Raw genomic sequence first — 16857 nt, 5'->3', positions numbered from 1 at the left:
TGGTCACAGATATGTTCTGTACACATCCGCTTCCTTAGCAGATGTGTACACGGATACGTAGTAACTCTGTTTATGCTACTTTCTGTTAGTCCACTTGGAGGACGTGTTCCTCACTTGCACAGTAGATCGGCGTCTAAAGGAAGACAGGGTTGTGACAACGTGGACAAGTCGGAGGTACGCAGGCCTACACGTACACCCTCTGATGACGACATTTAGTCAGCGTACTTATGGATATGGGAGGTATAATTTCAGCTTATAACAGTTTCCTCACCGTTACTTGGAGAAATAAGACAACATCACGCACCAGGGACGCTGTCAGCTGCCTGCTGTGACTGAATAAAAGTTACTTAAAGGATCATTCTGGCGACTTTCTATATTTTTCTTCATATTTGGATCCAAACCAACAATGAACTGATCTACTAACAAGTATTGTGTGTGTATCGAAGCCTGAGATATCTTATTTCTCTGTGCCGTAGACCTCTGTTGTTGTCCAAAAACTATTAAAAACACATCAATGAAGACAGTGGTAGCTTGTTTAGCAATGGCTCCAAAGAGTAAAAACAGCGATAGTAACCCTCAGGTTTGAGGTTCCTAGTACAGCCACTGAGCATGTGCGGGAATGTGGTTCTGTTTACAGCTTCGCTAGCTTGATGTGCTACATCACACAACTTCTTGACTTTGTGCTACATTATAAATTTCTAAAAGAAATTCAGTACAAAGTCAAGAGGTTGTGTTATGTAGCACAAGGAGCTAGCGAAGTTCTGTAAATGGAGCCATATTATCACAGTGGCAGGTTACTATTTTCTCACTATTTTTAGCCGTTTCTAAAGAAATTATAGTAAGAATTGTCTTCAGGGACGAAGGAATATGTCACCCAGTGCAGCGATGTGGCTCAATGATGTGTCTTTAATGATTTTTGGACAACGACGGAGGTCTACGGCACAGAGAAATAAGATATATCAGACTTTGGACACACAGACAATAGTTGTTAGTAGATCAGTTCATTGTTGGTTTGGATCCAAACATGAGATTTGTTGACATGAAGAAATAATAATAATAATAATAACAATAATAATAATAAACTGTATTTCTATAGCGCCTTTCAAAACCAGAGTCCAAAGTCCTTCACAAAATACAATACCATAAAATATAGGTGCAAGATAACAAACACAGAGAAATAAAACAAAAAACAAAGAACATCATACATAGAAAATGCAATAAAAACAGGGATTTCAAGAAGTGATCGAATGTAGAGAGATAAAATAAAATATCACAAAAGAACAACATAAAAACATTTGAGTAGGCATTATAAAGATATTACACTAATGCCAGTTTGAACAGGTACGTTTTTAAAAGCTTTTTAAACTGATGCACTGACTCAGCTGATCTGATACTGAGGCGAGTTTGATCCACAGCGTCGGAGCTAAAACAGTAAAAGTATGATCCCCCTTTGTTTGGAACTTTTAACAACATTGATTCTCTGATCTGATAGAAAATCACAACCAAAACCTTCAAATCAGAATCTGACTGATTAATCTACAGCTAACAAGTCAGCTGCTCTGTGAGGCTGTATTTGAGCTAAATGCTGACATCATGCTCACAATGATAATGCTAGCATGTTGATGTTTAGAAGGTATAATGTTTACTATGTTAACTATGTTGGTTTAGCGTGTTAGCATGCTAACATTCACTAATTAGCAGTAAACACAAAGTACAGTTGAGGCTGATGGTAATGTCATTCGTTTTGCAGGGATTTGCCCAGAAATCAAAATATTGGACAAAATGACATTTTGACCAGATGATGGTGCTAGATGAAAATTCAGAGGATCAAAGTTATTATAACTCATCCTGAGGGGAACATGAATGTTCATACCATCCAATAGTTGTTGAGATATTTCAGTCTGAACCAAAGTGTTGGACCAACAAACTGACGTTGCCGTCCATAGAGACATGCTGCTAGCATGGCTAAAAATAAAATGCTATTATGACACTGATGAAGAAACTGTGTTTAATGTGGATCAATCACATCTGACTGATACTGCTCAATAAAAGGTTCACTTAAAAAGTTCACTTAAGAGTGAAACAAGCTCTGTTCCGGTATCAGAATCGAATTTTGATTTTTTAGTTTTTTAGTGAGATGTTCAACATGAGTTTGGTAGGATAATCTGCTGTTTGTACTGTTTCTAATAGATATCCATTATGAGTGCAGGTCAAAGTAAAAATATCAAAACTATGTGGTCCTGTGAAATGCAAACATTTTATATGTTTAGAGTTTAGAAGAAGTTAAGTAAGTTAATGGATGAAGCCAGGAGGTCAAAAGCAGACTGTAACAAGGAGAGGGTTAGATGCTGTAGAGCCGATGGCGCACAAGATGATGTCATCAGCATAAAGATAAACACTGCAACGTTCACTAGGAAGATAAATATTATCTATATATAGAGTAAATAACAGAGGGCCTAATACTGATCCTTGTGGGACACCTCCATTAACCCACAACAGTCTGAACTCCACTAGAAAGATCTGATGTGAAACCAGCTGTAAGAAGGTGGGTCACTTCCTGTAAGATCCCTGGAGGTTATCCTTTCTTTTAGGTTCCCAGAAGTGAGGTGTGTAACTTACTTCTGGAGGAACACAATGGAAATAAGCCTTTATGGCTTTTTTTGTGATTTAATCATCGATTATTGTAACTATTTTAAATCTGTATGTTTTGCTCAGGTCTGATACTGCTAAACATTTTGTATTTTGTTTCTTTGTTGTGAGAAAAACTAGTTAAAGAGCAAAGTTTTGCTGACCTGTGGTGCTTCAACTTCTCAGTGGTCGCAGTGATGTAGAAATGTACTCCAGGGTGTGTCCGCACAGCGAGCAGTGCAGAGATGATTACCTGAGTCACCATACAGTGATGTCATCAGGAGGAGGGAATAAAAAGCTGAGTCTGAGCTTCTTGGCTTTCAAGGAAAAGCACTTTCATCACCTCCTTCCATCGTTTCCTTCAAGTTCCTTCAAGGACTGAGAAGCTTAGCTTAAAGTGTCTGAAACCTGTTGAGACTCTACACAGTTGGGTGAAAGCTGTGGGAACACTGACCTTCAATCAGACTTCAGTCATGTATGATATACATGATGATCTGCTGGGTTTTGTACTCAGATGTACCAAACATGTAATGAACTTACATCAAGAACCTGGTTCACCTGAACAATGGCTGTGCTTGTGTTTTATACTTCCTTACATGAATTAACCATGTGAACTATTCCCAAAGAAAAAAGCACATGTGAAATTCATGTTTTCATATGTGAAATCTGAAAATCACATGCCAATTTTTGACAAAATAATCTCAACTCAAAGCTCACTTACTAGCTTTTTCTGGAGTTTTTAACCATATTGCACAGTCTTCATCAGCAAATGGACTTTGTCAAATGTGGTTTTCTTCAATCTCCCTTTTTTGCTGACAGAATTGTATCATACAAGTACATGGAATAATGTTAAGACCTATTCTTTTTATTTGGTTAAGTTGTTCTTTATATTGTTGTATAGTCATAATTGGTATAATTATAATTATAAAATAATATAGTTTAGAGTTGTAGAGAGGAAGAGGCGTCTCAGATGTGATTGTTGTTTTCTCAGCTTGTTCTGCAGGTAGATGAGAAGGTGTGAAACTTGCATCCTTTAAATGTCTCCTTTCTCTCCTTCTGTCACCTTCCCTCCTCCCTCCTCATGTTCTAGTTGTTTCTATGTGTTGAGCTGACCTCCATCTTGATGATCTACAGCCTCCTCCTCCCCAACCTGCCCTGACTTCTACACCTCAGACTTGAACTCCACAACACCCCCCCCCCCACCCACCCCCTTCCCTCAGTCTTGACCACTGACCTCTAACCTCTGAGCCAGCTGTTCTTCCACAACAACAACATGGATCTGAAACGTTTTGGAGGTGATATCTGCTGCATCCCTGGCACTTAAACATTCCACACCCTCCTCCACCTCTCCTCTGTCAGTCTAACTCTGGCTGGTCAGGAACGTCTCCTCCTAGCCACCGGCTAGTCCGAACCCTCAGCCACTTCCTGTCCCGTCCTCCTCAGGAGTGGCAGCGTCCATCATGTCGGAGGGGCTGCTGCAAGTGGAGATCCCGGACTTTGGCAGCAGCGTGCTGGGCAGCCTGAATGAGCAGCGGCTGCAGGGACATTACTGCGATGTCTCCATCCTGGTGCAGGGTCAGGCCTTCAAGGCGCACCGGGCCGTCCTCGCCGCCTCCTCACTCTACTTCAGAGACCTTTTCAGCTCTGCAGCTGAGTCCTCTTCCTCCTCCTCCTCCTCCTCCTCCCAGGCGGTGTTCGAGCTGCCATCCTCAGTAACACCGACGTGTTTCCAGCAGATATTGTCGTTCTGCTACACGGGACGTCTTAGCATGGCCACTAGTGAGCAGCTGGTCCTCATGTACACTGCTGGGTACCTGCAGATCCAGAACATCGTGGAGCGAGGCATGGAGCTGATGATGATGAAGGCCTCTTCCTCCTCCTCCCCTCTCTGCTGTGACTCACAGGTGGGTTTGACCATGCCCAGAGAGTTCTGTATAGACAGTTAGTCCAGGTAAACCAAAAACTATAGATAGAGTTAGTCCAGGTAAACCAAAAACTATAAACTGAGTTAGTCCAGGTAAACCAAAAACTATAAACTGAGTTAGTCCAGGTAAACCAAAAACTATAGATAGAGTTAGTCCAGGTAAACCAAAAACTATAGACCGAGTTAGTCCAGGTAAACCAAAAACTATAGACCGAGTTAGTCCAGGTAAACCAAAAACTATAGACCGAGTTAGTCCAGGTAAACCAGAAACTATAAACTGAGTTAGTCCAGGTAAACCAAAAACTATAGACCGAGTTAGTCCAGGTAAACCAGAAACTATAAACTGAGTTAGTCCAGGTAAACCAGAAACTATAAACTGAGTTAGTCCAGGTAAACCAAAAACTATAGATAGAGTTAGTCCAGGTAAACCAGAAACTATAAACTGAGTTAGTCCAGGTAAACCAAAAACTATAGATAGAGTTAGTCTAGGAAAAACAACAGCTATAGAGCTCATTAAGAAGACATAGAGATGGATAATCAAAGTAAGAAAGGCCTTCAGCATTATAAAAAATAACTCGCTATATGATGTTAAGTCTCATTTTATCCTTCCAGTGAAGTTCAGTTGCTTTCTGGCGACGAGGGTTTTCATTTTATAAATGCTCCAATACTTCATTGTGTTCATTGTGACCTCTGGCTACACAGCAATCAGTGATTTCACAGTGTTTTTTCCATCAGTCTTCACAGACAAACTATTTGCTTTTACCTCTGCGATTGTGTTTATTTCTCAAGGCCCTGACTTCTATCATTGATGGTTTATTGTCAACAAGCATATAGATATAGTTCTGACAGAACAGAAGGTTAACTCTGAAGATATGTTTCAGTAATCACACCTTTGCATCTCTTTAGCTTTGTAGACAAAGTAGCTGCTGTTTAAAAGGCCAGTGTGTTACCTCTTCATCACCTGTAAGAACAAAGAAGACATTTAGGAATTAACTTTATTTAAACACATTGATGGATTACAGACGACCTCAGCAGATGAGCTCGGGGGCTTCGACACCTCAATAGTCCAGCAGCAGCAGCAGCACGGTGCCCCCCAGCTGCAGGAGGCCAGTCCAGACCAGCCGTCCTTGAGCCCTGAGGAGCTGCTGCTGGCTGTCAGCAGGATCAAACAGGAGAGAGCCGACACGCCTACCGGTGAGGAGAACGGCGGAGGAGGAGAGGAGGCCAGGTGAGGACATACATGTGTGAACCTGTAAACAAACAATTCAGTATTTATCACTAAATGCATTGTGATTATCCTTGAGGCCTAACAAATGTGTTTATATCCATGTTTACGAGCAAGTCTAATTGTTGGTTCTCTTGTTCTCCGCCTCAGTTGGCGCATTGCTATGTTTCTTGGAGTGTTACGGCTGTAAACTGTAAATCTTCCACAGGAATGTATTTTGCATGCTTGTGCCGAAGAAATACTAATGAAATGAGCGCTCACTCCAGGTACCTGGGGTTAAAAAAAAAACAGAGATCCAATCTGAACAATCTAAAACAGACAAGTGGAAAACCTACCCAAAGAGTTTAAGAGAGACCTGATTCATAGGGACATGAGGCAGCGTTGGAATTTAATGGGGGCTCAGGGCAAAATGCCCCTAAAAAATGTAAAATTGCCCTTGGAATTAGGATGACGGGGGCTTTTAAATGCCCTTGTAAAATAAACAGTTAAACAGAGACTTAGTATGTTTTGCAAAGTGTGATTTTGCTCTGTAATCAAAGTGCAACAGCTGGGCTTCCATACCACACAGCTACTTACAGTTACATTACCAAAATTTTTTTAAATTTGCAAACGTGTCACAGCTGAGTCACCGTCAGTTGGAAATGAAAGTAGGTTAGAAATGTGGACGGTCGCTGAGCCTAAAAAAGCTACCAAAGTTGTCATTGCGCATGTCATTTAAAACCATAGAACTCCGTACATGCAGACAATCAGCAATGTTGTTGAGATGTTGAACTGCGACATTGTTACATAACGTTGTGTTTATTGTTTCTACCTTTGAAAGTAAAATATGCATTAAATGGGTAAAAATACTCACACAGTTATAATCTGTAACTGGGATTATACCTCAGTGTCAGACTATTTTTACCCATTAAATGTTCTTGCATTATAAGTTTCGCTTTTTTTTTAACTAGAGTCATTGAATATTGGTCTGTCATTGGTCTTTTATGAGGACAAAAAAGCCCTTGTAAAAAAAGTTAATTTCCTACCCTGACCTGAGGACAGTTAGAGCAGGTACAAAACTGTTATCCCCATTTGTACGACTCATCATGTCCCTTTTTATTAGAGTAGGCTTTTCGACTGGCCTTCAATTATGACCATTCAGGAGAGGTAGAAACACTTTCCTTTGAGACCAAATTATACTTCATGTGTCTGCATGGCCGCAAGGGTCCGGGGGACGTACATTTTGTCATCTGCCCATCTACAAAATTTATGACTATGTGCAAGTACCACAAACACTTCATTCAGACACCCAATTTAGTATCAACAGAACCACGTCCATTGTTGCACTATATCAGACCCCTTAGACATAAACTTCATTTGAGATTAATTTCAAGAATACACCAACCTTCAGACTTTATCTTATCCCGGTTTTAACAGACAACTGTTATCTCTGGTTTCATAAACCATTTCTGCATCAAAGCAAGCCGCTATACTTCTGTCACCTGTCTCCTCCTTGTCCTCCTCCTATCAGTCTTTCTCCTCCTGGTCTGACTCGTCCTCGTTGTTCTGTCCTCAGAGTGGACATTTCGGGGGACCTCCAGACCTCCAGGGGCAGTGCTCTGTGTTACCTGGGTGCAGGTGGAGGTTTGGTTCCGGGGCTGCAGTCCTACCTGCTGGCAGGCGGGGGGCGCTCTAGTCCAGGAGGATCCAGCCTCCCCACGGACTCCCCTCCCTCCCACCCCGCCACCGAGGAGGAGCTGGAAGAGGATTACTATGGCAACACTGTCCATGCCGGACTATACCAACACATCTACGGACACCCCGGTAACCACTACAGTAAGTTACATCATGGTACAACCAAATCTTAAAAATGAAACAGTCCAGTATGGAGGTGCGTTAACCACAAAACTACAGAGTGGTGACCAGTAAACCATCTGCAAAATGAGATTTTATTAAAGAATGAAGGGGCAGACAGACTGGTGAAGGGCAACAGACATGATGCACTGTGAAAACCTGCATCCATTTAGCCCTTAAACAATAAACAACTAATGGATTAAGTCCTGCTTGGATTTGACAGACAAAAACAGGTGATCGTCCTGCACAGGTAGGCAATCAATGTCCACAGAAAAAGCACAAATTCCCAAAGAAATCAAGGCAAGTACAAAAGGTAACTATAATAAAGGCTTTTTTGGTGCCCATTTAACCTTGTTCAACCCAATAGTTCCATAAAACTATGGAGCCACAGGAGCAAAACTCAGGAACTATAAGTTCCCTTACAGTATTGTCTGTCTGCGTTCCACCGCATCTGTGGAACAAGAACTGTGAAGATTCAGCAAAAAAAGTCTTTAACATCAAAAACCACCAAGACCGTCCCTCATCCTGATATTGATTGACACATAGTGCCTCCTTATTACATGAATAAAGTTGTACACAAGTTGTAGCAGCCTGAGATTTGTGTTTGACCAATCAAGGATGTCCAATACTGCAATAGATCAGAAAGCTCAACCCCCAGAGCAGGGACTTCGGTGGGCCAGGAACTACAACTGAGGAGTTAAATTTAGACACTGGTAAGAAATAGTTTCTGGGCCATCAGAAAGACCTACACCCAGGGTGCATCCTTACAGCCAGATCATTAAGACGCATGTGATATAACCGTGATATCCCCAGTTTGATACCACCAAGTTAGTAGTGGTAGCTACAAGTCATCCCCACATTAAATGAATGACACTCATCCCACCCATTGCTTCCCCTGACCTGGGATGCTCCATGCTTGTAGACAACTCTGCCAGCTTCGCCAAGCTAGTTTACATATTGAGATCCAATCACAATGTGGGAGGAATAAAGATAACAAGAGTGCTTATAAATACCAGATGTAAATGCAAAGGATCAGATATCAGTATCCAGATACAGATCACATGTTAATACAAGGTGGAAATGGGATCTAAATGAACCTCTGGACTTATGAAGCTTCTGAAACTTCATTCATTCAGACTGTGATGTGTCTAAAGTGTTCACCATCATCAGTTCAAGTCTGTGAAGGAGTGCTATGAGATTTCCATCGATATTCATAACCAGTTTTATTAGTTGGAATAAGACCATAATTCGCTGTCTAACTCTGCAGATTATGACAAATAAAATCAAAATGTTTATCTATTTATGTTTGTGTGAAATATCAATCCTTGATTCATCCCTTCAAGTGGACTCTTTGAAAGCCACAGAAATTGATGAAAAAGCCACAGACTTGATGAATTGTTGAGTTGGACAGACCTCCCAGGAACATACCCGATAAGTTTACGAGTGCTGAAATCTGTGTGAGGGGAAGTCTGGACATTTGGATTTAGCCAAAGATGTCATAGTTTTCCCTTGAGGCAAGTCTTACCTCATAGTTTCCCATTCACCTGAACACAGTCAGTTTTCTTGAGGCAGCATCTGGTGGACATTAGAGGAACTGCAGCCTAAAACACTTCAGCCTCAACACTCGACAGGTTAATGCACTTTAATATTGTTTTCATATTGTTGTTGACAGGTTTTGCTGACACCCCCCTTTTTCTCTGTCTTTGTCATTGGTTTAGTCCAAGAGAAGATGGAGATGCTGCCCCTCCCATTGGCTAATGAGCGTCGGCCTTGTGTGCTGGTTGGTCGAGACAACATGGCCCTACCTGCCAGTCTGATCAGTCAGATCGGGTATCGCTGTCACCCGTCCCTCTACACTGAGGGAGACCCGGGAGAGAAGGTGGAGCTGGTGGCAGGTAGGACTCACCTGTCTGCAGGTTACTGGTGATTAGTAACAAAGTGAAGGAGTTCAAATATCTCTGAGTCATGTTCATGAGTAAGGGAAGAATGGAGCATGTTTTTTACTGGTTGGTTTGTTACAACCCTGAACCCATCAGGGACAAGATGAGGAGCTCAGACCAGAGAGAACTGTTAAGGTGGCCGTATAATCCCTCAGACACGAGGCCCATTAAACCCACCTCTCCTGCGCCTTTCTGACGGCGGATAAGGAGGCATGGCCATTTCTATAACATTTTCTTCTTTCCTCTCCCATTAATCATCTGACGACCCCTCAGATTTATCCGCTGACCGTTTGGAGGGGCCCAACCCCTAGGTTGGGAACCACTGGACTAAACTACTTAACTGTATATAAAGTAGTGTAAACTAGCTCCACCTCCAGCAGCTACAACAGTAACATGCTGCTCTAACACTGATGCTTCACTATTAATAATCTAATGATGTCATATATAATAATATATCAGTCAGAGGGACCAAACCACTACTTTTACTGCAATACTTTAACTACATCAAGCTCATAATACTTATGTACTTTTACTGCAATACTTTAACTACATCAAGCTCATAATACTTATGTACTTTTAGTGTAGTAGGATTTTTCATGCAGGGCTTTTACTTGTAATGGAGTATTTTTACACTGCTGTATTGGTACTTTTACTTAAGTAAAGGATCTGAATACTTCTAGCAGCCATTTTCTGTGTTTACCTGTAGAGATGTGAATGTGTATCCTCAGAGAACCATAATTCCAGCCTCAGTCTGGAAACTGGATGAACAGGGAAAGATGGATGGATGTGGGAATATTTGAAGGCAGCACTTTAGATGCTCAGATAAAATAGCAGAAAGTGAATTTTTTGCTCCAGGTAGAAACTAAGGAGGCATTTTAAACATGTCTTACTGTTCTTTGCATTGCTGTTGTGTTGTCATGGTGACAATGCCGTTAGGAAGGTAATTAAACACAAAACTGTCTGGAAGAGCTGAGAGAGGCAGACACACTAAAGCAGGGCAGGAATTATACCACAGTTAAACAGCCAGTGCTGTGGATGCCCCCTTCTAACATGAACTACCCACATGGCCAGTTTGGCGTTCCCTGTTTTGAACTGACCGTTGTGCCATTTAAAGAAAGTTGCAGATTTCCTCATTTAAAACTACATGTGACGCAGCAAATAAACAACTCTAACCCTGCTGGACATCAACAGTAGTGTGAGATTTCTGCCACTCCTGCAAATGTATGTGTAACGTTAGCATAAACATTAACAGCTAACTCAGCTAGCTAACATTAGTTAACAATTAATGTGATCAGCACAAGCAGCTGAACACCGTACAGTGTAAATATTAATACATGATGTGTTTTAAAGTTACCAGGATATTGCTGCATAGTGTTAGCTAACTACAAATGTACATAGAGTTTATAACTTGCTGTGAGATCTGACGGGTCACTACTTTTTCGGCGTGATGTGACGTTAACACACACACACACACACACATCCATTTCTCTACCACTCAGGAGAGTCTGACAGCTGTTACATGACTCTCAGCTCTCATCCTAGTGTCTCTGAGAAGTTCATCAGTGTGTTTAATGTTTAACATGTAAAAAAAAGTGTTTTAAGTCATTTTTGTGACTGCTCCTATGATCTCAGACTCTAATGCTAATAGTTGCAGGGTGTTTTTGAACACGTAGCCCATTTATAGACTTTTTTTTATCATTAAAATATAAGTATAACAAACATTGTGTACAATTTTAATAAACTCAGTGCTGTTTTTCAATACACTGAGTCCTAATTGTTGATTGTAGACTGTTTTGTCTTCATACAACGTAATTATCACTTATTGTTATTGCACCATTGGTTTTGACCTTAGTGCCCTTCAATTTGGCTGCGATGTCCCAATAAACTTGTATTTATCAAAGACCAAAGTGGCCTTACCCTGCTAAAAAGAAATGAGTTATGTAAACCATGGTCATGTTTTATGTTCTGATCTTATTATTTCTTTGTGTGTGCAGGGTCAGGTGTGTTCATGACGCGTGGTCAGCTGATGAACTGTCACCTGTGTGCTGGAGTCAAACACAAGGTGCTGCTCAGGAGACTGCTGGCTACGTTCTTCGATAGGTGAGCTGTTTTTATCTCTGCGTGTCCAGTACAGACATCGGTTCAGCTAGCTTAGCTTAGCATAAAGACTGAAACCAGGAGGAAGCTGCTGGTCTGGCTCCGTCCAAAGTTCAGAAATACATCTACCAACCTCCTTAAAACCAACTCAGAACATAAACAAGGCCATCGGGACAATTTATTGAGGACTTTCTGCTTATCTTAGCCGATATGTTAGACTTAGACAGATAAAGCTAATGTCTAGTCAGCAAGTTTTACAAAAAGTAGCCTGAGGATTCCTTCAGCTGTCTCCGCCTGTCACATGATCCTGGTCCTGCATGTTGTAGCCGAGTGTCCCCATTTACAACCATCTGTAACTCCATAAATGTGACACAGCTAAGTTATGATTGTGACCCCTGTGTGGAAATCAAGCCCAAAAGGACAGAACATGTCTCTAAAACACAGAAATTAATATATAAATCTGGTTTTATGGACATATATCCATCTCTTAAATGGACACATCTTCTTTTTGTATAGCTCTAAACAGAGAAGGATGTTTTTATATGACTCAGAAACAGATATATGTCCCTTTTTGAATAGTAGGCCTCTGAGGAGGATGTACAGTGTATATATATATGTATATACTTTTTTTTTGATGGCCGCCCACCTACAGCCCAGTTCTGCTCGAGGCTTCTTCCCTTTAAACTTCTAAAACAGATATACGAACATTTTTTCACACCTCAAAATACATATATTTTTTCATTTTGAATGTTGGGTGATGTTAACCAATAGGAGCACAGAGCACTTTTCATCAGTAAACATGGTGAACAGGAAGATGAATGATGTTTTCTGTCAAGGGGGGGGGGGTTAACAAACGGCGAGCTCTGATTGGTCCAACATAGAGTCTGTCAGGTCTCAGAGCCAATCGCAGCAAGAGTTCATGACTCTATGATCGAGTGACCTTCTCAATTAAATATCCTGTAATCTGATCCTGACACATCAGACTACAGTTGGGTTTACATCAGTGTATCGCACACACTCACACGTGATGACTCAGCAGTAATCTGATTGGACGGTCGGTATAACCTGCTGAGATATCTCTTCCCTGCTCGTTCCCGTGAACATGTTGGAAATTAACGAAAAAGACGTGACATCACGACTGTTTGTCGCACCTGTAATTGATGTCTGCAGATGCTCTGACATCATCAGACATAATCAGACGTCATGTGACATCATCAGACGTCATGTGACATCATCAGACATCAGGCTGCGTTAAAATAATCCAGAAGATTCTGACTCTCGGCTACAAAAACCTCCTTCACAATACAGCTGCTGCTTTACATAACTGTTCTGTCACATTGTCTCAGTGTGAGTGTGTGTGTGTGTGTGTGTGTGTGTGTGGGGGGGGGTAATCTAAAGCTTGGTATAGGTGCTGATTGGGTTGTTATGGTATCCATAGAAACACTCTGGCCAATAGCTGTGGGACAGGGATCCGCTCCTCCACCAATGATCCGAGCCGAAAGCCGCTGGACAACCGAGTGTTAAACACCGTCAAATGTAAGAGACACACACACACACACACACACACACACACACACACACACAAACACACACAAACACACACACACACACACACACACACACACAAACACACACACACACAAACACACACACACACACACAAACACAAACACACACACACACACACAAACACACACACACACACAAACACACACAAACACACACACACACACACACACAGTCTGACTCATGGTTGTATGTCTCTTTACTGTATTTTGGAAAGACTGAGACATTTCTTTCTCCTCCTCATCTTCTTCATCCTCTTCTTTTTCATCCTCCCCTCCCTCTTGTCCTCCTCCCCCTCATCTTCCTCTTCCTCCTCCTACTCCATATTCTCGACTTCTTCCTCTTCTTTCTTTTGTTCTTCCTCTTCCTCCTCCTCATTCTCCTCTTTTTCTTTCTCCTCCACCACCTCTATATCCTCCTCATCTTCCTTCTCCTCCTCCCCTGTCCTCCTCCACCCCTTCCTCCTCTCTTTCTTCCTCTCCTCCTCCTCCTCCTCCTCTTCCTCTCCTCCTCTTTCTCCTCAGTGTACTGTCAGAACTTTGCTCCTAACTTTAAGGAGAGTGAGATGAACGTCATTGCGGCCGACATGTGCACCAACGCTCGGAGAGTCCGTAAACGTTGGCTCCCCAAGATCCAGTCGCTCCTCCCCGACAGCCTCCCCGCCTCCTCCCACCCCCGCAAGAGCAAGAAAGGAGGAGGAGGTCAGGGCGGAGGAGGAGGTCAGGGAGGAGAAGCTTCGGTGCAGCCCAGCGGCAGCCCCTTCGAGCTGGACCTGCGGCAGCTCAGCGCCTCCTACCTGGGCCTGGAGTCTCCGTTGTACGCCGAGCGGCGGGAGCGCGAGAGGGAGGCGGCGGCAGAGCGAGAGAGGGAGAAGGAGGCCCTCCTGCCTCACCTGCAGTTCGTCGGGTCTCGTGGGGGAGGAGGGGGGCAGGCGGAGGAGGGGCTGATGGGAGGCGAGGCGGACGGGGGAGGGAGGCTACAGACTGAGCAACCCCCAGAACTCCCCCTCTCCCTGTCCTCCTCCTCCTCCGCCTCTTCCTCCTCTTCCTCCTCCTCCTCCTCCTCACACCCCTCCCCCCAGCCTGCAGAGCCCGCCCCCACTCACAGGGGATTGGCCGACACAGATGAGAGGGGGGCGGAGCCACTTGAAGACAGCCAATAAGCTTTCTATTGCATCTGCCTACCTGTATGTAAATAACACAATAGCTACCTGTCCCCCGTCTGTCTGTTTCTACCTGTCTGTCTCCCTACCTCACTACCTGTCCACCTGTCTGTCTCTACCTGTCTGTCTCCCTACCTCACTACCTGTCCCCCTGTCTGTCTCTACCTGTCTGTCTCCCTACCTCACTACTTGTCCCCTGTCTGTTTCTACCTGTCTGTCTCCCTACCTCACTACCTGTCCACCTGTCTGTCTCTACCTGTCTGTCTCCCTACCTCACTACCTGTCCACCTGTCTGTCTCTACCTGTCTGTCTCCCTACCTCACTACCTGTCCCCCGTCTGTCTGTTTCTACCTGTCTGTCTCCCTACCTCACTACCTGTCCACCTGTCTGTCTCTACCTGTCTGTCTCCCTACCTCACTACCTGTCCACCTGTCTGTCTCTACCTGTCTGTCTCCCTACCTCACTACTTGTCCCCTGTCTGTTTCTACCTGTCTGTCTCCCTACCTCACTACCTGTCCACCTGTCTGTCTCTACCTGTCTGTCTCCCTACCTCACTACCTGTCCACCTGTCTGTCTCTACCTGTCTGTGTCCCTACCTCACTACCTGTCCCCTGTCTGTCTGTCTCTACCTGTCTGTCTCCCTACCTCACTACCTGTCCACCTGTCTGTCTCTAACTGTCTGTCTCTAACTGTCTGTCTCTACCTGTCAGTCTCTAACTGTCTGTCACTACCTGTCTGTCTCTACCTGTCAGTCTCTACCTGTCTGTCTCTACCTGTCTGTCTCTACCTGTCAGTCTCTACCTGTCTGTCTCTACCTGTCTGTCTCTACCTGTCAGTCTCCTTACCTCACTACCTGTCTGTCTCTACCTGTCTGTCTCCTTACCTCACTACCTGTCTGTCATTACCTGTCAGTCTCTACCTGTCTGTCTCTACCTGTCTGTCTCTACCTGTCAGTCTCTACCTGTCTGTCTCTACCTGTCAGTCTCTACCTGTCTGTCTCCTTACCTCACTACCTGTCAGTCTCTACCTGTCTGTCTCTACCTGTCTGTCTCCTCACCTCACTACCTGTCAGTCTCTACCTGTCAGTCTCTACCTGTCTGTCTCTACCTGTCTGTCTCCTTACCTCACTACCTGTCAGTCTCTACCTGTCTGTCTCTACCTGTCAGTCTCTACCTGTCAGTCTCTACCTGTCTGTCTCCCTACCTCACTACCTGTCTATGTGTCTACCTCTCTGCCCCCGTCTATCTACCTGTCTGTCCACTCCCTTACCTGTCTGTCTGTGTGTCTGCTCGGCTCTGCTGCATGTTAACAGCCTCTTGCAGTCCGGCACACAGGCCCATAGCAACAGGACTGATGATGATGATGATGATGATAATGATGATGACGATGATGATGATAATATTCACTCTGATAATGACAATAAAGCTTCTTGATAATCAGACTGCAGCTGTTCTGTTTCCTGTGTTCTGTTTGACCTCCTGACTTCCCTCCACCGCCACCTTCAGGACGAACTTCACACCCGTCGCTCTGCGTCAGGTTGAAAGAAATGTTCATGTTGAGGCTGCAGTGACCTCTACAGCCTCTAGAGGACACTAACGGGATTTAAAACTGCTTTTCATCAGTTCAAGGAAAGTCTTTACCTACGTTATCAAGACAAAAAAATGTATAAATGGTTTAAAGACTCACCCTGATATTTTACCCTAACCATCACACTCCCCCTAAACTTAACCAGCTGTTCAGCGGAGTGCAAAGCATTCTGGGTAAGCATCTCCCAAAGACTCATGCTGGTGGCTCCGCAGACTTCCTGCTGCTTTGACATCCCAGACAAACCAGCAGCCATTCAAAAACCAGAACAAGCTTCGTACAGGCTGGAGGAGAAGACTGAAGTTCAAATTATATCAAATGTTTTAAGTCTTTTTCACATTTTTAACTAAAGTGAGTTCTACAATAAACTGATGAAAGCAGGATTGAAACTGGTCCTTTCAGATCTGTACATGTGATATTTTCCCAGAATGATCAGCAACTGTTTTCCTTCTGATAAAAATCTGCATATAAACCTAAAATAAATGAGTGGAAGTACAAAAAAAAGGAAAGAAAAGAAAAGACAGCATATTTACACTTCCTTTACAGGATGCATTTGGTGTAAAACCTTAAATGCTTCACCTGTAACTTTATTACTAATGCAGTATTTACATCAAACAGCAGCTTTTTCTTCTATATTTTCTTCTATGTAATAAAGACTGATTTAATTTTAGATATTTGAAACTATAATTAGTTAGAAAGAAGGTAGTATTTGGGTGGAAGAAATCTTTAAAACAGATCTACAAATAACTTCACAGCATCCAGGTTGCCATGGTGACAGTGCAGTTAAATTGATTTGGCTTTGTGTTTCACAGCTTTTATGTGCACAAAAATCCAGACACCTGCAGCATCGTTTCAGCTCGACGCTTCATTCAAAGTTTGAAGGAGTCAGAAGACTTTC

General features: G+C 43.1%; 1 protein-coding gene and 1 long non-coding RNA gene across 2 annotated transcripts in view; one reads left to right on the top strand and one right to left on the bottom strand.

The window, feature by feature from the left end:
• Nucleotides 1-15375, top strand: part of LOC137170778 (nucleus accumbens-associated protein 2-like) — a 16608-nt gene extending 1233 nt beyond the window's left edge. The window contains exons 2-8 of the mRNA XM_067574362.1: nt 3719-4532; nt 5575-5780; nt 7333-7592; nt 9329-9505; nt 11545-11650; nt 13086-13183; nt 13738-15375. Of these exons, the coding sequence (XP_067430463.1) occupies nt 4089-4532; nt 5575-5780; nt 7333-7592; nt 9329-9505; nt 11545-11650; nt 13086-13183; nt 13738-14375 (1929 nt within the window). The 5' untranslated portion in view covers nt 3719-4088 and the 3' untranslated portion in view covers nt 14376-15375. The remainder of the gene's footprint in view (nt 1-3718; nt 4533-5574; nt 5781-7332; nt 7593-9328; nt 9506-11544; nt 11651-13085; nt 13184-13737) is intronic.
• LOC137170788 (uncharacterized) lies at nt 14408-15883 on the bottom strand. Its single transcript, XR_010924671.1, has 8 exons — nt 15563-15883; nt 15403-15520; nt 15281-15364; nt 15107-15242; nt 15005-15050; nt 14880-14955; nt 14702-14834; nt 14408-14472 (listed from the first exon to the last, which is right to left on the bottom strand). It is a non-coding gene; the product is annotated as an uncharacterized lncRNA (long non-coding RNA).
• Nucleotides 15884-16857: the final 974 nt, after the last annotated feature.

This window comes from Thunnus thynnus, chromosome 2 (assembly GCF_963924715.1).
Source record: "Thunnus thynnus chromosome 2, fThuThy2.1, whole genome shotgun sequence".
NCBI lineage: Eukaryota > Metazoa > Chordata > Actinopteri > Scombriformes > Scombridae > Thunnus > Thunnus thynnus.
Note: the sequence above shows the minus strand (reverse complement) of the source record. Positions and strands in the feature narration are given on the sequence as shown.